At 44.7% G+C, this 22,704-nt stretch overlaps 1 protein-coding gene across 1 annotated transcript in view; it reads right to left on the reverse strand.

Moving 5' to 3' along the window:
• The window catches only part of PAH (phenylalanine hydroxylase), a 68,693-nt gene that overhangs the window by 20,200 nt on the left and 25,789 nt on the right, over positions 1 to 22,704 (reverse strand). The window contains exon 4 of the mRNA XM_022599827.3: positions 11,474 to 11,562. Within this exon, the coding sequence (XP_022455535.2) occupies positions 11,474 to 11,562 (89 nt within the window). The remainder of the gene's footprint in view (positions 1 to 11,473; positions 11,563 to 22,704) is intronic.

Raw genomic sequence — 22,704 nt, forward strand, 5'->3', positions numbered from 1 at the left:
ATTTGCAAACCATACATCAGATAAGGAGTTAATATCCAAAGTATATAAGGAACTCATACAACTCAATGGAAAAAAAATCAAATAATCTGATTTAGAAATAGGCAGAGGAGACATACAAATGGCCAACAGGTACATGAAAAGATGCTCAACATCACTAACCATCAGTAAAATGCAAATCAAAATCACAATGAGCTATCATCTCATACTTGTTAGAATGCCTATTATCAAAAAGACAAGAGATAAGTGTTGGCAAGAATGTGGAGAAAAGGAAACCTTTGTGCACTATTGGTGGGTATGTAAACTGGTACAGCTACTTTGGGAAACAATATGGAGGTTCCTCAAAAAATTGAAAATAGAACTACCATATGATCCGGCAATATCACTTCTAGGTATATATCCAAAGGAAATAAAATCACTTCCTTGGAGAGATATCTGCACCTCTATGTTCATTGAAGCCTCATTCAAATAGTCAAGACATAATAAACAACCTAAGTGTTCACTGACAGATAAATAGATAAAGAAAACGTGGTATATACAAATAATGGGATATTATTCATCCATGAAAAAGAAGGGAAACCTTCTGACAACACGAATGGAACTTGAGGACATTTTACTAAGTGAAATAAGTCAGACAGAGAAAGACAAATACTGTATGATCTCACTTATATGTGGAATCCAAAAAAGCCAAATTCATAGACAGAGAGTAGATTGGTAGTTGCCAGAGGATGGAGAGTGGGATAAACAGGGAGACCCCTTTTTGGTTAAGGGGTCAAACCTCCAGTTATAAGATGAATAAACTCTGGATCTAACGTACAGCACGACAATTATAGTTGACAATAGTGTTTTATATACTTGAAAATTGCTAAGAGAGTAAATCTTAAATGTTTTCGCCACAGGAAAAAAACGGTAATTATGAGAAGTGATAGAGTTGTTAACTGACCTTATTATGGTAATCATTTCACAATATATACATGTATTAAATCAGCATCAAGCTTACACGACGTTGTGTCAATTATATTTCAATAAAGCTAGAAAAAAGGTCATTTTCCCCCCAAAATTGATTGTGATCTGAGTTTTAGTAAGACAAGACACTGGTGTCACCACTGTGGAACTTTGCTTTGTTCCCTCCAAGCATTTACCGATAAACCATGCCGTCCATCACTTTAGCTTGAAAGTTCTCTGTCCCACCATTCCTCCAAACCAAGACATTAGTGAATCAAAAACAAAGGCTAATGTCGCAGAGAGTAATATGTAAAGACTTTTTTTAAAGCATAAATACTCCCTGACTTTCAGATATTGTTTTTTTGGTTTGTTTGATTGGTTGGTTGGTTATTTTTTTGTTTTTCTAAAATCCAGCTCCACCAATAATTCCAAAAACCCAGGTGTTCATGGATATAATGTAATTTCACCTGACAATCCATGGCATAGAGTCTGGCATACAGAAAGAACTACAAACACTTGCTGAAAGAGGAAAGGAATAAAAGCATAAGGGGGAGGGAGGGATAAACAAAGGGAGGGAGGGAGGGAAGAAAGGAGTTCCCTATTTTGTTTCCCAGGATATATCTTGAGAAACAGAGAAATCTAAATGTTTCACACTGGAAAAGTAAAGTAAAATTACCATACTGTTTAGTTTTTTTTGTTCTAAAACTAAATCCCAGATAAATTAAGTGATTATTCAATTTAGAAAAGATTCCAGGACATGGTCATTACAAAGTATAACTATAGTGTTTTCTCTTAAGCACTGAATGGTTTTGAATAAACAGGAAAGTTTAGGAATCTGAAAACTTAAAACTATGCTGGGCCCAGTTCTACTGGGTGAAGGTAAGTTGCTGTGGGATGATATAGTAAGAAGATTGGGCACTACCATTTGATTTCCAAGCAGCTCTAACACACCCTTTTAGGAACCTGTCTACTGGGCTAAACGAAGAACACATCTCCATACTTAGGACTCAAAATATAATGTTAATGTTTGTCAATCATTAATGCTTGACCTTTACAGTCATCCTCACCTACAAGTCTTGGCCTTCTCTAGCCCCTAAGTACAAAGCATAGACTTTTGCGCTTGTGGGGTGCCTTGGAGAATATCTATGTTTGTGTTTCGATCTAGACATGAAGAAAGTGAAGCCCGTAGAGCCAATTGCCCAGGGGCCCTAAACTGCAGAAGCTGTACCTCCACTTGGGTTTTCTGGTCCTAGCCAGGTGGTAAGTTGAGGTTTGAGGGCTGAGACAGGTAACCAGGGAGACAAGCGAAGAATTCCCTTACCCAGTGGATTTCCACTTCATTATACTGTCTCCAGAATGGGATGCCCATGGCAATTTCTCTTCCCATTTATCTTTAATCTTCAATGTACTTTGTCTGGGCAGTTTAAAGACTTTTCCATCAGTGAAAAAAAAAAAAGCTTAATATAAAATTATATATCCAGTAGGTATCAACTGTGTCAGAGGGATTATATAAATAGTATAAAAATTAAATGATGGAATAAATACAACCAAATCCAACAAAAGGTATGAAAATGGGGACTGTTTTATTCTTCTGTGCTGTTTAGGCTTTTGAATTTTTCTACTGTGAGTGTGGATTTCTTTTTCCTTTTTACAGTTTGAGTTTATTTTATTGTTTCACTTTTATTTATTTATTTGAAGTATAACTGATTTATAATATCATGTTAGTTTCAGGTATACAGCACAGTGGTTGTTATACATACATATACATATATATCTTTTTCAGTCTTTTGCCTTATAGGTTATTACAAAGTATTGATTATAGTTCCCTGTGCTATACAGTAGGTCCTTGTTGGTTATCTGTTCAATATATAGTAGTGTGTAGATGTTAATCCCAACCTCCTAATTTATCCCTACTCCTTTTATAATTAGAAGAAAAGTAAAATAATCTTAAAAATCCATCTCAGATGATTATGGGAGGTGACAGCAGATTCATACATTGAGCTACATCAACACATCCAAATATAATATAATACGAAGATTTTCTATATGGGAAGGTTTCTAACCATGGTCCTTTGCCAGCTCAAGTTTCTAAGAAGTTCATTATCAGCCTGCGAAGGGACCCTGCCAACTAGGCGGCACAGACTTTTGTTCTCTCAGTTAGCAGCGAAAATCTCCGCCTGCATCTCAGGGACTTGGTCTTGCATCCTCTGGGCTGCCAGGTGACCACGGGCCTCCGCAGACATGTGGAATACACTCTGAATTAAGCTACAGTTGGTGATGACTAATCACCCTGTCTCAATTAAGCTAATAGCAGCAATTTTGGTCGCACTGCATGTAACCAAGTATGTTTTGACAGGAAAATATATTGTTGGTGAAGGAGTGGGGAGGGGGAGGGGGAAGAGAGGAGAAATGGATGGGAGAAAGGGGAGAGAATTCTACAGGGTGCGAAGTGGTAACATCACCTGCGGTCCACAAGCAATCACTTTCTTTCATCTCAGCATTTTTGTTACTTGTGGTGTTGAAGTCTGTGCTTTTGCTTCAGCGGGGATTTTGGGGAGACTGTAACCATATGGAAAAGTCTTCCGAGTGAGTATTCTTCTAGACTGAGATCTTTATCATTTCTTGATATCATGGCGGAGATTAAACCTCAGAAATGCCATCTTTAGACTACTGAAGTTGAACACGCTGGGTTGGATTACTCACTCATTCGATCCCTAGGAGCATGGCCTGATGGTTAGTTCACCTCTCAGAGCCCTAGTTTCTTCATCAGTAAAATGAAACTAGTAACGGTAGTTACCTCGCAGTGTCGGGTGGATTAGATTAGGTAATGTAAGCAGGGTATCAAGTAAAATTCTGAGTACAAAGGAGACAGTGAAAAAATGATGCATTTGTGCACAATGGTGGGAAATCCGCAAGCTGAGAAGTCTGGCTCAGAATATGAAAAGGATGTACTCTGGAATGGCTCACTCAGTCCCGTCACCCATCCCTGGGCTTTTAAAAGAGCATCTGCCGAATTCTTACCTTGCGATTTATTTTGCATCTGGGGCAATAGTGAGAGGCTTTCTGCATTCTATCAGTCCCACACCAACTGGAGGAAGGATGGTACACAGGAGACAAGAAGTTCAAAGTCGTATTTTTTAAGCACCTGCCATCGCCATGCCGTAGACACTCACCAAAGACTTGCAAGTCAATAGACAAGGACAGTGCTGACCACAACCCCTCCTCTTGCCCACTCTGCATTGCTGGCCATGGTCACCACCAATAAGGCCAAGAAGACTGTCCTGGAAAAGATTCGGATACCTGACTTCCCAAGTCAGTAATATGGGAACTGTTTTACCTCTCTCCTCTTCACATTTGATAATTTTTGTCCATTTTTCCTTCCAAATATCTTGAGTTTATCCTTTTTACTTTAATCTCACTGCTACACTTTGATTCAGGCCCCCATCATTTCTCTCCTGGACTACTACAAATACTTTCCAAGTGGCCTTTCTTTGTCTGTTCCTCATAACCCCCTCCCTCACTTCAGCCCAAGGAGACTTACAACATACAAACCTGGTAGGGTCTCTCTCTGCTCTACAAACGTTCAATGGCTTCTTACCACTTTTAGGATAAAGTCCAAAATCCTTAACATTGTGCACAAGGTTGTACGTGATCTGGCCCTGCCTATGTTTCCAACTACAATTGCCTGTATACTACGTCTCCAAACTTATCCAAATCAGTCTTATTTGAATTCTTTGAACACACTATGCTTTTTCCCATGTTCGGGCCTTCACACATGCTGTTCCCTCTGACTGGAACACTCTTCCACACTCTCTCAGACTAACAAGCTACTGCTTGGTCTTTCCAACTTGGTTTCAGCTTTTAGGAACCTACCTTGATTGTCCTGAAGTTTATTGGTTTCCCTCTACAATAGGTTCCCTCGGCAAATTGAGTGTTTCTCCTTTCAGTCATTATATTTGTTAATAATTACTAAACTCAGGAATCTGTTTATCTTACTTATCACTGGATTTTCAGGGCAAAGCGTACTTAGCATACTCCTGAGTAGGAGCTGTTAAGAAAAATTACGCAAAACTTAGGCAAAAAAAATTACTGTGTGCCTTTTCAAAGTCCTATTAGATCACTGGCTAACAAGCTCACTGTATGCTCTGGGGCAGGTATATTTGTTTGATGTGCAATTGACTACTTAGTAAGGCCCAAACTCTTCAAACTTAGATGTTGACTTATAGAAGATTGGTAAGTTGCAAAACATTTATTTTATGATCAAGTTGCAAATGACTTCTTTCCAATAGAAAACACTCACGGTGATGGCTTACTGTTTTATAGGACGTTAATCATGTGTATTCACCTTTTCAGTCTCATTCTGGCGTCCTACTTTTCAATGACCATATATAGGCTTTGGTCTCTTGTATCTTCCTTTGCACCATCCTTGTCATCTTGTTGTTTCCCTTACTAACCGAGTCAATGGATTTTTGACAGATGTTCACTATCTACCTGTATCTCTTTAAAAATTATGCTTTGACAGAGCAGCTTAGTAGAAGTGCAAGAAGTCTTTGATGAGGGACTTCCCCGCTGGTCCAGCGGTTAAGACTCCATGCTCCCAATGCAGGGGGCCTGGGTTCGATCCCTGGTCAGGGAACTAGATCCCGCATGCATGCCTCAACTAAGAGCCCTTGTGCCACAGCTAAGACTCAGCGCAGCCAAATAAATAAATAATTTTTTTTTTTTTAAAGGAAGTCTTTGATGACTCAGCTAGCTGACTAATCCGTAGAACAGACTTTGACAGGGCTCTCGGGTGGAGAAGGATGGATGGGCAAAGAAAGAGGGAAGGAGAGAAGTACTGGAAAGACTTCCCTGCTCTTGGGGATGAGCGAGGCTCTTTTTGGAGAGCAGGGAAAATCAATATCCACGCCTTGAAAGATTGAAAAGCAGTTTGAGAGATTTAGATCAAGAAGTAGAAAGAGACACAGAAAAGCAGTTGTATTAGCTAATATTTTCTCCACCAGAAAGCCTCCCCTTGTGCAGATCTTCAGCTTAGACACAGGTGCAGGTGCCAGGGAAACTGGAGGAGGGAGCTCTGGGGTTTGGGTCTGTGTGGCAGAGGCTCCTTGTGCTCCCCAAGATCTGAGCCCCCTTACTTTCAGAGAACATTGCTAAACCACTGTTCCCAGCCTCCTTTGCAGGAAGTAGCAGCCCTGTGACTGAGCTGCAGTCGGTGGAATTCGAGTGAAGGTAAGTGAGTCACCTTGAATCCTGGATCATAAAAACCTCCCAGGCGTAATTTTTACTTTCTTCTCCCATGCCTGGGAGAATGGAGACAGCTTCCAGGACCCGGATGAGGGTTCTGCCATTAGATGGAAGGAGACTTGGTCTCTGCCAAGACTGCATGAAGCAATTTCCCTATTGACCAACACTGGAAATGAACTTTTATTGGGTTAATCCATAGAGATTTGGGGGTTGTTCGATAAACAGTTGGCCCTATTGACCTTGTTACTAGAGGGCTCACCTCAGACCTCCCTCTTTCCCAAAGTCCTCCCTAACCATTCCAGTCCCCAAACTGGACTGAACCTTAGAATTGATAGTGAACTTAGAACTGATACTGTATGCTATCTGACTCATTAAACCTGGTGTTTAATCATGTACTTTGTGTGTCATGATTTAACCAAATGTCACCCAAGCTGTGTTTCATGGAACACTTACCACTTAAGATAATACTGCATGGTATTCCGTGAAAAAGGGGTTCCATGGGTAAATAAATTTAAGGGGCATTGGTTGAATGGGTTTCATTTTTACAGGATTTTCCAAAGCCTCTAATGAGATAATGGGACTTGTAAATTCTTAAAATGAGGTTCTAGGATACAGCCTTCTCCCTTTGATCATGAATTTCTTTTCAAAGACTACAATTTGAGAATCATGCTCATGACCCTTGTAGAAGTCCTATGAGGTAGTGAATTTAGTTTGATCTGATACTCTGTGTTCAAAGTATAAAACACAGCGCACAGAGTTCTGCAGCATCAGTGTGAAAAGCTTGGCCTGGGGAAAGAAGTAGGGGGAAGGCTTTACGGAAACCTGGATATATGAGTTGGGCCTTAAAAGATGAAGAGAGGTTTGCCAGCAGGGAAAGAAGTGAGAGGATAAGGAAGAGTGTCCCGGAGAAAGGAAATGACATGAACAGGAGCACAGAGGCTGGGAGATGGTCAGAGAAAGGAGAGTCCGTTTTAGAAATGGGAATCCCGCAGACCCACTTGAATTCCGCCTGCCAAGCTGTATCCCAGTCCCCTCCGGCATCCCTTGGGAAGAGTGGGCACCCCTCCCTGCTCTACTCCACGACTGAAGGCCCCTGGAGGGCAGGAACCATGTCTTATGAATCATTTCAGCCCCCTTCCCTCTATGCGGTTTGGGACACAGTTCACATACACGTGAGGCCACACAGCCCTCTTCGTCTGAGATTTCCCCTCTGAAAATGAGAAAATACAATCCTCCCAGGATGGTTATAACGTTTAAATTTTGAAAATGTGGATAAAACATTTAGCACAGTGCCTGACATACAGTCCACGCGTAAGAAATGCTAGCTGTGAATGTCATTTGCTTAATAAATGTTTGTGGAAGGAAGAAGGGAAGGAGGGAAGGCGGGAGACTGCTGGCAGAAGAAAGAAGGTCAGCTACCCCATTTCACGGCCCCACTTCACTAGCGAGCTGAAAGGTAAATGCCCTTTACCCTGCATTTCAGGAACAATCTCCCTTGGCCTCGTTTCTCCAAGTGGCTGTTTTGGAGGCCCTGAAGTGAGTTGCTGGGTCCAATGCCAGCCCATGCTGCCAGGGCAGGGGGTCAGGGGGAGATCATCCTGAACACCAGGGGACCACAAGGAACGGAGGGTTCTTTCGGGGGAGGACATCCCAGCCACTCCTCACGGTGAGGCCAGGCCCTGTGAGGCCCAGGGGCTGCAGGGAAGCACCCTGGAGGGTTTACTCTTGGCATTGGCCCGTGAGTTCCCGGGATCTGATGAGAAGCCACAGGAAGGAACAGAGAGAGCCTGGCCTCCTCGTCAGGGGGACTGTGTACCTCATAAATTATAGTTTTATGATAAAATGCATGACATGGAGAGGCCAGGGACCCAAAGATATGGGCTGGATCTGTAAAGACAATGAATTCCAGGGTAGTTTTAAGCCCAGCCCTGACTGCCTCTGAGGAGACATGAGGATAAAGAGAGGGAACAGGCCATATCTGAGGACTGGCCTCTTCCCCCACTGTGCCACGTGAGCCAGGCACGTGGCCAACAGATGGGACGTGAGACAGGGAAGGAGGAGGCAGCTGGGGAAGAGGAGAAAACACCCCGACAGGCCCATACCGGTACGGGGTCAAGGGTGGCCAGCTTTTCTTAGAAACAGTATTTTTGGAGATGCTTTGCTCCCAGGGCAGAGAGGCCCGACACCGACTCGTCAAAGGAGATGTAAAGCTTCTCCTTGTACGACATTGGCCATCCCCAGGGCTCCATGGGACTGTGTTGCATCCTACCCAGGAAGATGGGACCGGCATCCAAATGCCCTGACTTTACCTCTAGTTTTTGCATGGAGAGGAAACTGTCAAACTCTTAGAGGAAAACATAGGCAGAACACTCTATGACATAAATCACAGCCAGATCCTTTTTGACCCACCTCCTAGAGAAATGGAAATAAAAACAAAAATAAACAAATGGGACCTAATGAAACTTAAAAGCTTTTGCACAGCAAAGGAAACCATAAACAAGACGAAAAGACAGCCCTCAGAATGGGAGAAAATATTTGCAAACGAAGCAACTGACAAAGGATTTATCTCCAAAATTTACAAGCAGCTCATGCAGTTCAATAACAAAAAAACAAACAACCCAATCCAAAAATGGGCAGAAGACCTAAATAGACATTTCTCCAAAGAAGACATACAGACTTCCAACAAACACATGAAAGAATGCTCAACACCATTAATCATTAGAGAAATGCAAATCAAAACTACAATGAGATATCATCTCACACCGGTCAGAATGGCCATCATGAAAAAATCTAGAAACAATAAATGCTGGAGAGGGTGTGGAGAAAAGGGAACCCTCTTGCACTGTTGGTGGGAATGTAAATTGATACAGCCACTATGGAGAACAGTATGGAGGTTCCTTAAAGAACTACAAATAGAACTACCATATGACCCAGCAATCCCACTACTGGGCATATACCCTGAGAAAACCATAATTCAAAAAGAGTCAGGTACCACAATGTTCATTGCAGCTCTATTTACAATAGCCAGGAGATGGAAACAACCTAAGTGTCCATCATCGGATGAATGGATAAAGAAGATGTGGCACATATATACAATGGAATATTACTCAGCCATAAAAAAGAAACGAAATTGAGCTATTTGTAATGAGGTGGACAGACCTAGAGTCTGTCATACAGAGTGAAGTAAGTCAGAAAGAGAAAGACAAATACCGTATGCTAACACATATATATGGAATTTAAGAAAAAAAAATGTCATGAAGAACCTAGGGGTAAGACAGGAATAAAGACACAGACCTACTAGAGAATGGACTTGAGGATATGGGGAGGGGGAAGGGTGAGCTGTGACAAGGCGAGAGAGAGGCATGGACATATATACACTACCAAACGTAAAATAGATAGCTAGTGGGAAGCAGCCGCATAGCACAGGGAGATCAGCTCGGTGCTTTGTGACCACCTAGAGGGGTGGGATAGGGAGGGTGGGAGGGAGGGAGATGCAAGAGGGAGGAGATATGGGAACATATGTGTATGTATAATTGATTCACTTTGTTATAAAGCAGAAACTAAGACACAATTGTAAAGCAATTATACTCCAATAATAAATAAATAAATAAATAAATAAAATAAAGGTGAGGAGCCTGAAATCCAATTTCTATCCTTAGATTAAGTAACTTCACAAGTAAGAATCAAAGAAGCTCTGGGAGTTCACACACAGGTGGAAGATTCACTGCCAAATTATCATAACAGTGAAAGGCTGAAAACCTCCTACAAGCTTGCTGTTGGGGGCTGGTTAGTAAGTTATGGCACTGCATTTAACACATATATATTCATGTCTGTCTAAATAAAGAAATAAAATATTGATTATTTTTGGACAGTGTAATAGGTGATTTTTGTTTTTTCTGTTCTGAAGCCTAGGAGCGGGGGGGAATTCACCTTTGCTTCTGTTTATAAAACACTTTCTCAGTGTAAAAAAATGCAGAATAGTACCAAGAGAAAAAAGAGAAATAAAAAATAAATAAGATAAAAAAAGAGATTATGGATGATCTTCATTCTCTTCCTCATGCTTTTCTGTACTTTCGAGTCCATTCTAAGGGGTTTACGATTTGAATTGGAACAACAACTGTTCATATTTTAAAAGGCCAGCCTACCCCCGAAATAGCTTGCTCTTTGTCTCTGTGAAGGGGTCTGAATTTCTGCCACTGGCTAAATGTTTGTCCTCAGGCACCGTGAGCACTGAGGTAAGAGTCAAAGGATCCAAAGTTCAGCATGGGACCTTAGAAAAGTTATTTACTCATGTTGGGCCTTAATGAATCTGTCTGTAAAATGGGAACGTCAGTTTTGCTTACTGAAAAGAGCCCTTGTGAAGAGCAAGTTCACAACCTGCTCAACTGTAAAGACCACATAAATGGAAGAAGAAAACAGAGTCCTGATGAAATGCAGAGGCTCCCAATAAGTTACAGTAACCATCGCTTTTGTGAAGGAAAACAGCTTCCATGTCATTTAAAGATTGAGGGACCATTTGCCTGGGCAGAGAATAAAAGACCATCAACGTGATGGTGGCATTTCTCACCTACTGGCTGCTCCTCCCTGGAACCCTCCGCCCTAGAAAAGGGGAATGATTAAGGTCCCTGACCCCGGTCCTTCACTTAGAAATATTAAAGGACACGGGACACAGTCCTAGTTCTCTGTCAGATACATCAGATCTTTTAAATTCTGACTACAACCCACCACCCAGGCTCATAATCTGACACTCTCAAACGTTCACACCTAACACGCCAGCCAGCCATTCCCCAAATATTCCGGATACTTTCAGAACGCCGAGCCTTTGCATATGCTGTACCCTCAGCTCATAAAACCTCTCAGTTCCTTATTGGACTAGCATCTTGTTCTCAGGCTTTGAAATCCAGTTCCAGTGTCACCACTCCCTATAGCTCCACTGTACCTGGCAGGGTTGTTAGTAGTTTAGTGTTTCCCAAACGCTTGATTTAAACCTCTGGAGTTGGACCAAGTCAGAAATAAAGATAATTTACATGTGTGTGTGTGTGTGTATACACATCACTTACATACATATATGATACATAAACAATAGTTTCTGGATGTAGATAATAATCTGTATTTGCTTCAACAATAGTAACCATGATAACGATGTTGCTGAAGATGTCTAAGTAGGCACTCAATAAATGTTTGTGGTACAAGCAAACAAAGACACATTGCTCCAAAGGAAGGGCGAGGAGTCTGGTGCGGCAGGGGAGGTACTAATAGAATCTCATCAGAGGGGCCATGGACTCACGGGGTGGTCTGCATCCAGTTCCGCTCCATAGCTGAGAATCTGATTGGCAAATCTGTCGAGCTCTTGAATGGTTCTTGGGAACCAGGGCACTGCAACACAGAAAGGGCAAAGTCCTGAGCAGCAGATTGGCAGGACACGGCCAAAGGCCTCACCGAGATCAGAAGCTTGGGACCAGCTCCAATTAAAGTCCATGGTGGTGGCAAGTGGGGTCCCAGATAACCCCCAAAAGTCAAATCTTATTTTCCTTGGAAACTAATTTTATTTACTTATTCAACTTTACTGAAGTATAATCAACAAAACTTTAAGGTATTTTAAGCATATACCATGGGGATTTGATAGACATATACATGGTGAAAGGATTCTCCCCATTCACATGCATCACCTCACATATGTATCTTTTGTGGGGGGATGATTCTACTCTCTTTGCAAATTTCATTGATGCAATACAGTGTTATCGACTATAGTCATTATGTTTTACATTAGATCCTCAGACCTTAGTCATCTTATAGCTGAAAGTTTGTACCCTTTTACCAACCTCTCCCTATTTCCCGACCCTTAAGCCCCTGGCAACCAGTTATCTACTCTCTGTTTCTATGAGTTTACCTTTTTTCTTTTTGAAGATTCCACCTAGATGTGATACCATGTGGTATTTAACTATTTTTTTTTTCTGTCTGACTTATTTCACTTAGCACCTTGGAAACTAATTTGAAAACACATTCCTAAACATACTCTCTTTCCTGGAAATTTTCTCTGAATTGTCTCAAAATTCATCTCCTTTCCACCTATCGTAGCATAGTGGAGTGGTTTTTGAAGGTTTACTGTAGCAGCAGAATATTTCATGTAATATGTGTTTCAGGCATATTCCGGAATATAAATTAGGTAAAACAGAGCTGTTCTACTGTAAGCACAGATGAGCCCGTGAGCTCTCTTCTCTTGACCCCATCTTCCTATCATGAGTCTCCCTCCCAAAAGGGCCCCCCAGGGACCCCAGCAAAACCGTTTGATGCCAAAGCCAATTTGAAAGCCACTGGTGACATAGAATGGATGCAGTCCGGCAGTTTGACGATGCCTTGCAGCACCTAAACATCTGTGGGCTTGTTCTGAAGCAGCAGCATAGCGGGAGAGAAGATGGGGTCTGCGTTGTGTGACCCACAGTGACTGGGTCCTGCAGAGGGACCCCAGGGCGAAGCCCAGGTGGTAGCTCCTAAATGGATGTGACCTTCAAGAAAGAAGACACACTGGGAGTGGAGCCATCCTAAGAATGAACAGACGAGGACATTTTGAACTGTAAGTTCCAAGCAGTCAGGAACCAGGCAGGAGTGCCCTGTAGTTCTAGGTGCATGGAGGGAAAGGAGGGAGGAAAGTTTAGGGGAAAAGATGCTGAACCTACAGCCAGTTAGGTCTGGCTTCGAATCTAGGCCCCAGCTGCCTATTCACCTCCTCTGTGTCTCAGTCCCAACTCCGTAAAACGGAGAATAGCAGCAAGAGCAATAGAAAGCATCCCAAACATTTTTTGAGACCTTACCATGTGCCAGACTCTATGCTTAGCATTTTTGGTGAAATATCTCCTTTAATCTGGGGATTGTTGCGGGGTGTAAATGAGAATGCAGGCAAAGGGTGCAGCCGAGTGGCCCACAAAAAGGTAGCTTTCCATCTCTTGCACGTTATTTCTGATTCTGGCCCTGCTCCGGTGGGGCAGGAAAGAACATGCATGCCATCTAGTGGCCAGAGTGGGGAACTGTCTTCCATGGTCTATAATAACGGCATCAGCCGGGAAACAGCTGCATTCCACCAAAAGAAGATGCTTATCTGAATAGCGGTAATAACGGTCCATTTAGAGCCTCGTTTCCATAGATCTGAGATGCTAAGCTTTCTACTTCCTATGTTAGTAATAAAAACTAACACTGAGTATCATTCTAAATACTTTACTTAGTATTTGTACTATTGGTGGGTACTGTGGGTCTCCCCATATTATAAATGAGAAAACTGAGATACAGAGAGGTTAAGTGACAAACCCAAATACACACACTGCTAGGAAACAATGGATTCAGGATTGGAACTCGGGCTTGGATGACTCTGTGGTCTCAGGTCTGGACCGCAAAATCTGTCCTGCCAGGTATGGGGGTGGGGTGCACAGTGGTTGTGAGGGCTGGAGCCTGACGGCCTGATTGTCTTTACAGTTTCCCACCTGAAGGCTTCCATGCCCCTAAAACCAGCCCACTTCTCAAGGTGAGCTCCCTATGATAGTAATAATGGGAACAGACGTAGTAATTCCAGCTAATGCTTATATAGTTCTTGCTGCGTGCTAGGCGCTGTCCTAAACACCTTACATACCGTACCGCACCCAATTCTAACAGACCCATGAGGTAGGAGTTATCACTATCCCCATTTTACAGAAGAGGAAGCTGAGGAACAGGGAGGGTAAGTCTCTTCAAGGACCTCTGCGGTCCCAAAGGCTAGACTTTGGAGTCTGGGATGACTCAGCGCCATGTTCTGCTCACTTAGCATGGGACCTGACTTCCCACTTTGTCACCTGAATTCTCCTCAAGCTTCTCTTTCTCCTTGAATCCAGTGCCTTCCCTTGCACAATGGACCTCTGTTATCAGCACTGAAAATGGGGTCTATTCCCTACCCGAGTTTGGAAGGGCTTGAGGAAGGACATCCTATTGCAGTCAGCCAGGACTCGGGATTTCCTCCAAGACCCTTCCTGGTTCTCTAGCATGTTGTCGTCCTGTTACCTCACTTCCAAGGCGGCCCATCCCCACTCGTTCATAGTCTCTCTTTTGCCTAAAAATTATCCATAACTCTGGCAATAACAGCTGCCCCCAGCCCTTTCCTGCTGCACCCCTTTCTGACTTGGGGGGGGGCGGCGTGGCCGTTAGCCCTGCCAAAGGCGTTTCCATGATTATGTACTGAGCATCCACTACTACCAGGCACTGGACGTTGAGAGGTGAATACAGAGGAGTCTTCATGCCTGTGGTGCTTATATTCTAGTGAGGGTGACAAGGAATAAACAATAAATAAATTTAAATATATAACAATGCCGGGTAGCTCCTGAAGAAGAACAAAGCAGTGCAAGGAGATGGGGATACTATTTTATATAACATCCTGTGGCTCCAGACCCCAGGGTGAGGGTCCTAGAGACATGACACGACCTTGCCATGGCTCAAAGGGACTGTAATAGCCAGAGTCTGTTCCTAGATCTGTCCCAGATCTGGTTCCCTATTTGCCTCAGGGAGACACAGACGGGTCATGGTTAAGGGCCTGGATAACAGAGCCACACAGGCTAGGCTTGAATGCTGTCTCTATATTTACCCTCTGTGGCATCCAGGACATATTATTCCTCTTTGCGCCTCAGTCTTCCCATAAGTAAAGTGGGGATAATAAAGTATACTTTATAGAAACAACATAAGTTTAAAAGAGTTAATATGTGTGATTTGTTGAGAACAGTGTCTGGTACATAGTAAATACAGACTCATGTTGGAAATATTGTGGGTCCGGCTCCAGACCACCGCAGTAAAGAGAATAGCACAATAAAGTGAGTCACGTGAATTTTGTGGTTTCCCAGTACATATAAGAGTTATGTTTACATTATACTGTAGTCTATTCAGTGTGCAATAGTATTATGTATGAAAAAACAATGTACATACCTTAAATAAAAAATACGTTATTGCTAAAAAATGCGAAGCGTCATCTGAGCCTTCAATGAGTCATAGCAGTGATAGCAAAGGTCACTGATCTCAGAGCACCATAACAAATATGATCATGAAAAAGTTTGAACTATTATGCGAACTACCAAATTGGGACGCAGAGACAGGAAGTGAGCCAGTGCTGTTGGGAAAATGGCACCAATAGACTTGCTTGACACAGGGCAGCCACAAACCTTCCATTTGTAAGAAACACAGAATCTGTGAAGCACAGTAAAGCAAAGCACAACAGAAGAGGTACGTCTGTACTAGTATTATTCAGCTGCAAGCTCCAGGGATTTTTTTTTTTTTTTCTTTTTACTCTGCCGTTAATATAGTGCAGGGAGCAGAGTAGAAAGTCTTTCCGCAAGGCCAGGAAGTCAACCACTTATTCTGTTGTGTAACTGAGTGCGTATTTTTATCGCTCAGAGCCTTAGTTTCTTTAGCCACGAAATGGATTAAAACTGTCATTCCCTATTATTGCCATCATTGCATACATTAAATGCTATAGGAAATGGGACACATCTTAGCAGAGTGACTGGCGCACACAGTAAGCGCTCAATCGGGGTTTACAATTAGGATGGGAAAAAGTTTAATGATGATGGTGAAGAAGAAAAAGGAGGAGGGGAAGAGGAGGAAAGAAGGGAGACTGGAGTTTGAAGCTCCTTTTCAATCTGGCTCTGATGTTACCAGGGTTCCTGATCTTGGGCCTCAGTTTCCCCCTGTATAAAATTCGAGCTGGGGGATTCACTAGCCACTGTAGTCCCTTTTGGGTTTCATATTCCAACTATGGAGGGCTGAGGCTGGCCAGGGGGCACATGAAAATATATTGATACTTCCGGTCAATTAATGTGTCGGCCTCGCTTGTTTCTGGAAGTAGAGCCACTGCATTTCTTCAGCATCCAAAATGCATGGCCCCCACCATTTCCCTTTCTCTCACCCAAGAAACAGGGCTTTACTCCGGAGAGAAGCTTTGTTGTCCCCGCCTCGGTTCACAGCTGGGTGTGCTGGCCGGCTCCCAACTGAACGCCAGAGGGCAGCAGAGCAGCACATTTTCAGCTTTGGCTGACTTTTTTTTTTTTCTTCTCTCCTCCAAAGGGAAAACACTTTGTAGTTGGGCCACATGGCTTCGTTCAGACCTCTTGGTGGAAAAGAATATCAGAGAACTTGAGAGGGCTGCAAAGACTCAAAGGATTCAAGTCTTGACAAAGAGAAGGCAAAGGTCGAAGCAGCTTAGCAAGCCCCAGGACCTAGTCAGGGAGACTGTCAGGGACCCCCAGGGGAGGGGGCACTGCGAGGCCATGGGGTGCTCACCCAAGTCCAGGGGCCTTCAGTGGCTTCTGGGCCCCATCATCATATAGAAAAGGCCCAGAACACAGCAGGCTAGAGAAGTGGCAAAGCTTTGTGGCTATAGTCACACAGACTCTGGAGCCAGACTGCCTGGGTCCAAATCTCACCACTGCTACTTTGAGACGTTGAGACTTTGTGCAAATTACTTAACCCCTTTGTTCCCCAGGTTCCTATCTGTAAAACGGCTATAATAAGAGTATGTACTTCCGAGTGTGTGAGGATTAAATGAGCTAAGGCAGGACTAGGACAGTGCTTGGCACAGATACTCACATTATGAGTATTTGGTATTATTATCACTAACGTGATCATTATTATCATTAGAGAAAGCCAGGTAATAAGGGGGGATGGGCCTGCTACACACTTTCTCCAGGCAGCAGCCCAGTGCTACCTTTGAATCGGTTCCCCCACCCCCTCCCCAGACCTCACGTGAGGTTAAGGTGTCGTCTCCCGGAGGCCCTTGGGTACAGCCTCTGTGGTAGAAAAGAGGACCCAGGCTGGACTTGACGATTAAGAGAAGTAGTTCACCAGCTGTCAGCCTGGGGAGCAGGGACGAGCAGGGCTTAAGGAAATGAGACCCAGGAGAGGCAAGTTCTGGGTGTTGGGGGGTCAGGGGGGACCAAGGTCCTGCCATGGCTCACTGCCTGGGGAAGAGGCCCAGCTGAGCACGGCTGGGAAGCAAAACAGGGTGCGGACCGCAAGTGCTAAAGGCAAGAGACTGCAGAGAACCGACTGGAAGCCGGTAGGTCTGCGTTCAAGTTTCAGCTTTCCTACCCATCCCTCCCACAGACAAAGTTCCTTGATTCCTGAGTTTCTGGCTTCTCATCTGTGAAACAGGTGCGGCAGCCAAGCGCTCACCTACTCTTCGGTTAGGATGAGAAGCCACTGACCCCCAGTAGGTAGACCTGTGTCATCATTACACTTGAACCTCTCACAAAAAAGTCCCAGGGACACTTGTCTGGTTAAGTAAGGTTCCGCAGGCCACTGGTGGCAGGGGCAGGGCTCATACTTGTGTCTCCATCCTCGACACCTGGGCTCTTCTAATTTCCCCAGCCCCAAAGTTACAGTTACCTATTTTTCCTTTAAAGTTACAGTTTTTGTGAGCTTCCCACACATCAAATGCTGCACTAGGCACTTTACCTCCATCGTCTGTTTTACTTCTCAGAGTAACCCTAGCGGGGTAGACACGATTATTTCCGCTTCACTGATGAGCAAACTGAGGCTCAGAGAGATGAAACGACTTGTTCAAGATCACAGCGCCGGCTGGGAGGGAATCCGAACTCTGTAGCTTGTGCACTGAACTTGTGCGCTGAGCTGTGCTAGGCTGGTTTAGAATAAGGTGCAGGTGAGCGGCCCTTGACTTTAGATTTCTGTTCTCCTGCCTGGAGAGGGGAAGGAGATGACAAACTAACACAGGAATTTAGAGGGGCTTGAAGAAAATCCCTAGGACAGCCTCGGGTCCTCACCACCTTCCATCCCGAGCCCCCCTGGCTTTAGGGGAGGTAACTATTTAACACCTAAGTCCTCGGTTCCTCAAAGACACCTTCACATTTCCTTTCTCTTCTTCAGTGACACTCACAGGCCCTTCCCCTCCCACGCAGTCTCACTCACAAAGCCGGGAATCCAGACTGACCCCAGCGACCCAGGCCTCTGTTTTGAAAAGTTAAATCAGATTAGCTCATTAATGACCTTTGCAAATACATCCGCGGTGGGCTGGCCCCTGTGAGCCCCTCCACGGGCTCTCGGGCTGCGGGGCTCCGCAGTTAATGAATGGCTTGGGCAGGCTGGTGCAACAGAGGCCCTCTGTGAAGAAAGAGACATCCGGGGTGGGGGCGGGGTGCGGATCATTAATAAATATTGATTTGGCTCCAAGGGAAGCAGCCCGAGGGAGAGCTGGCCCTGGACACCCACGTCGTGGTCTCATTAAGTCGGGGTCAACGCTCAGCCTGGGCGCCGAGGGGCGGCTGGCTCAGGGGTGCTCCTGAGCAAAAGCCTTCCGCAGCCCCCAGGCCTGGCTGGAGCCTGCTTCCCGGCCAGCGGGTCAGAACTGGCCCATTAAATTTATAGCAGTTCAAGGTGCAGCCTGGGTCCTATCTAACCCCTTCCCTCCACCAGCCCCAGGGTGTCGCCAACAAGGCACCCAGGCTTGCCCCAGACTTCTGTCTCCAGGCTGTCTCGGGGAGAGCCATAAATCCTCGGCTTCCTAGGCCCAAAATAGAAGGGTGTTTTGCACCCCTTCTTCCCAGGCTCCTGGATGTCCCCTCGGAAGCCTCCTACGGCCTCCAGCTGGGCAGAGAAGCCTTTGCTGTGCTGATCACAACAGATGAAGACTTCTGAGGGGGTTAGTTTTCCCTTTTAAGGAGCTTCTATTTTCTTTTTTGAAGAAGGAACGCCCTTCAGGAAGGTCTTGGCGAGAACGGGTGACCCAAACGCTGGCCGACGGAGCCAAGCTGGTCCCTGCCTCCTGGATGGAGTGCAGGCGTGGTAGGGCAGGGCCCACTTTTATCACTGACAGCCCAGGCAAAGCCTTTGATCTCTCCGTCCACATGTCAAAATGAGAATGAGAACCAGATGAATAAAAGGAACCTAGCAGGAAGTAAAGAGTGAAATGGTGTGGAAATGAATAAATGGATGGAATGAGTGAAAGATACAAGGGAAATAATGAATAAAGAAAAGGGCATTTATTCCAATCACCAATCTAACCTGGAGCTATCCTCCTCATAGCCTTTTTAAGATGTCACTTATCTTATAAACTTACCTATTAGCAGGTTGTCCACCATATTCCCAAATACTGAATTCTGTTTTCTGAGCGCTCACATTGCCCTGAGATCTGACTACTGGCTACTTACAGCTGGAGTTACAGTCAACCTCCATTGGATCAAACAGAATGCATCTAAAGCCTTTTCCATATGTCTGTCCCCCTCCAGGAGCCCCTCCTTGGCCCTGCTCCCCCTCTCCCCACCATGCCCAAGAATGACTTCAGTGTATCTCCTAGGTGCTCCTGACACACGCCCACTTCCCTGCTCCTGCATAGACATGGCCAAACAGCAACTACCTCCTACACCATAGGACATGTGAGTCAAGGCACCACGTGTGTTGTTTTCCGTACTGCATCCCTCCGTGTGGCTGCCACTGAATGGATGCTCAATAAATATGAGTTGCATGAATGAATGATCAACCGAATTAGGGCATAAATGTGAATGAAAGAGAAGAAGGTGGTAAAGCAGACTCTGGTTTTTGAGAAGGAGTAGTAATAGAAAAAGGAAGAAAACCCCAATCGTCAGGATTTTAATAGGTAAGAGCCACGTAATTCATAAAATACTAAGGAAAAAGAGAATTCTAGGGGGAAAATGGCGTCAAAGGCTACAAATATTTCAAAGAGGATGAAAACAAGAAAGAGGTTACTGCTTTTGGTAATGGATGTTGTCAGGGTGGTAAGGAAGAAGAGAAGGAAAAAAGGGAGGGGGGAAAAGGGAAGGAGGGAGGGAAAAAGCAGGAAATCTGAATGTGAAGCTGTTTCCTAGACCAGTGCTATTTCCAATATAACACATGGCCAAGTGGATAATGTCAAGCGTCCAAACCATGTTCACAGGAAGTCAGCTTTGGGAATGAGATACCATTCCCAGGGCCCCTCACATCCTCCCAAAGAGGAAGTTATCTCCCTGGCTGCGAGGTGAGGCTGGCCCCAGTGAGGGGGCGACTGCCACCAACTCCCTCTGTGTTATTAGCCTGGTCAGTGTGTCCACCCGATGGAGCTGGTGGTGGCAAATAGTCTGACATTAAGCTGAGGTTATAGATCATAAAGCTCCTCCCTTATTGAGGCTTAAGGAGGAATAATATCAAGGGCCTGTTCAACTCAAGCAAGTTCAACTCAACCCATCAAACACCCTAACACGCAGAGTGCCTTGCACGAAGACCCCATGAGCCCTAGAAGGTGGCCAAGTGGGTCTTAGGTCAACTTCACAGGTGAGGAAGGAGAGGTAAAGAGGTCTCCCAGCTGGTAGGGAGTCAGATGGGATTCAAACCTAGCTGGCAGTGTACAGAATAGGAATCCAAATCCCACCTCTCGACTCTAAACTAATTGCTCTTTTTGACTTCCTATGATACTCCCTCAATCCAGCATGAATGGCAACCTGACATTCAGTTAAAATCATTTCATATTCCTTTATTACCCCTTCAGTCGAGGGAACACACCTGTCACAGACAGAAAAGGGGTTCTCAGTCTGATTATTTGTAATTTTCACAATCCCAAAAGCACATCATGGTGGCCTTTCTTTACCAAAGATCAGGAGTTTAGGGATTCTGGCTTTGCCTCAACCGTAAGATTCACCGGGTGTCCTTAGAAAAGACTCAGGGACAAGTTTACTGACCATTTTGCATGGATCCTTTATGCCAGGCACATTGTGCAAAGTGTATCACAGAATCCACACAACCTCAATGGCACACAGATATCTTCATCTTACAGACGAGAAAAGCTAGGCCTACAGAGGGCGAGTAACTTGGCCAAAACAACTACAGCCCTGGAACTGAACTGGAAAAGTGAAGACTCCAAAATCCACACCACGGTTCAAGCGCACCACTGTCTCACTTCCTAATGCTGAGAAGGAGCATCATGTTACCTGTTGCCCTAGCTATCTGAGCTGACTGTGGCGAAGCTTCCACGAGACAGCCTAAGGGGAAAATCGTTTGGATTTGGCATGCAAATAAGGAATTCCTGTTAGAATGAAAGCCTGCTTATAACCTTATGATCTTCCTCAGCTTGAAGCCCTGCGCCCTGGCAAACAGACTGGCTACAAACACAGCATTTACTCAGGATCTTCCCTTGCCAGTGAACAGAGCTGCCTCTGACAGATTGCGAAGCAGCAAGCCCTGGACCGGCTTCCAGTTGCAGGGTTGATGCCACCTTCCCCTCAATGGGCTTATCCTCTCAGCTGCGAGTCTGCTTGTCTCGATGAGGCAGAGTGCAAACGGAAGTCCCGTCCTCAGCTGCCAGAGGACTTCCGGCAACATCAACACAGGCAGCAAGCATCCCGGTAGACTGGAAAAGGCTGTCAGTCATTCCTGTGTGTCTTTACAAACATGCCGACCCTGGGTCTCCTGCAGGCCCAGGGCCACGAACATCTACAGCCCTGAGGCACACTTGGGGCTGAGTGAAATGCGTGGGAGGAGGTTTGGAAGTGAGGAGGGGGACAAAGGAAAGATGATGGAAACAGAACAGAGGAGCAGAGGGAGAGAGAGAGGAAAAGCAGGCACAGGTGACGGAAATGGGGAAAACCCCCGACCATCTGGACCCCCTCCTGCCCTAAGCAGCTTCTCTCTACAGGGTCTCAACTCTTTGGGAACAGTGACCCTTTTGAAAATCTTCTCTCCTAAAAAATATGCATGCAGGTGCACATGTACCACTTTGCCCAAAATCCCAGGGGCTTTTCAGACTCCTCCGAGGAACCCTATCCTTCCTCCTCCCACGATGGATCTGAAACTGCAGACTTATCATGGCACTGCCTTTCACGGCAGCAATGTTGAAGCAGAAAAGGGAAAAACTCAAGAGGGCTGGGAGGGGAGAGGGGCATATACGAGGGAAGGAATAAATATAATGATGCTACTTTGTCGTCTCACAATTAAATCTTTGTCTTCTCCACTTAAATCATTGCTTCAGGAATTAATCCAAATAAGAAGACAAATAAAATCATAAGAGCCCCTAGGCTAGATATAGGTAGTAGGTAGAGAGATGAATAAATAAATAGATAGCCTTTCTACTCCCCACAGAAAATCGCAGTTGTCCTGGCAGTCTGGACTCCCTTTGTTTCCACAGCAAGACCCTTACAATCACCACCACAGCATGAACGAAATCTACTCAATGGCCAAATGCTCTTGGAAAATAACGCCAAACGGATAAATTTCTCAAAAGGTGATGATCCTACACCTCTGTCTAGCCAAGTCGTTTTGTCCATCTGCTTCTCCTGGCTGCAATCTGGCTCCATGTAGGAATTTTCCATTCCCCCCGCTCAATGTAATGTCATGCAGAAGACTCAAAGGGAAAGGTAAAAGGATTAGTACATTGATCGATGGAAGATATTAATGCTCTTTCATGTTGGGTTGAAGAAGGATTTGAGGTCATCAGGAGAGAGGGTAGCCGGAGAATAGACCTCAAGTATTCAAAAGACTCTCTGGATTAAAATCCTATTAAACTCCCATCAG

This window comes from Delphinapterus leucas, chromosome 11 (assembly GCF_059928025.1).
Source record: "Delphinapterus leucas isolate spDelLeu-1000000601 "Yukka" chromosome 11, BTC_Dleu_Yukka2, whole genome shotgun sequence".
NCBI lineage: Eukaryota > Metazoa > Chordata > Mammalia > Artiodactyla > Monodontidae > Delphinapterus > Delphinapterus leucas.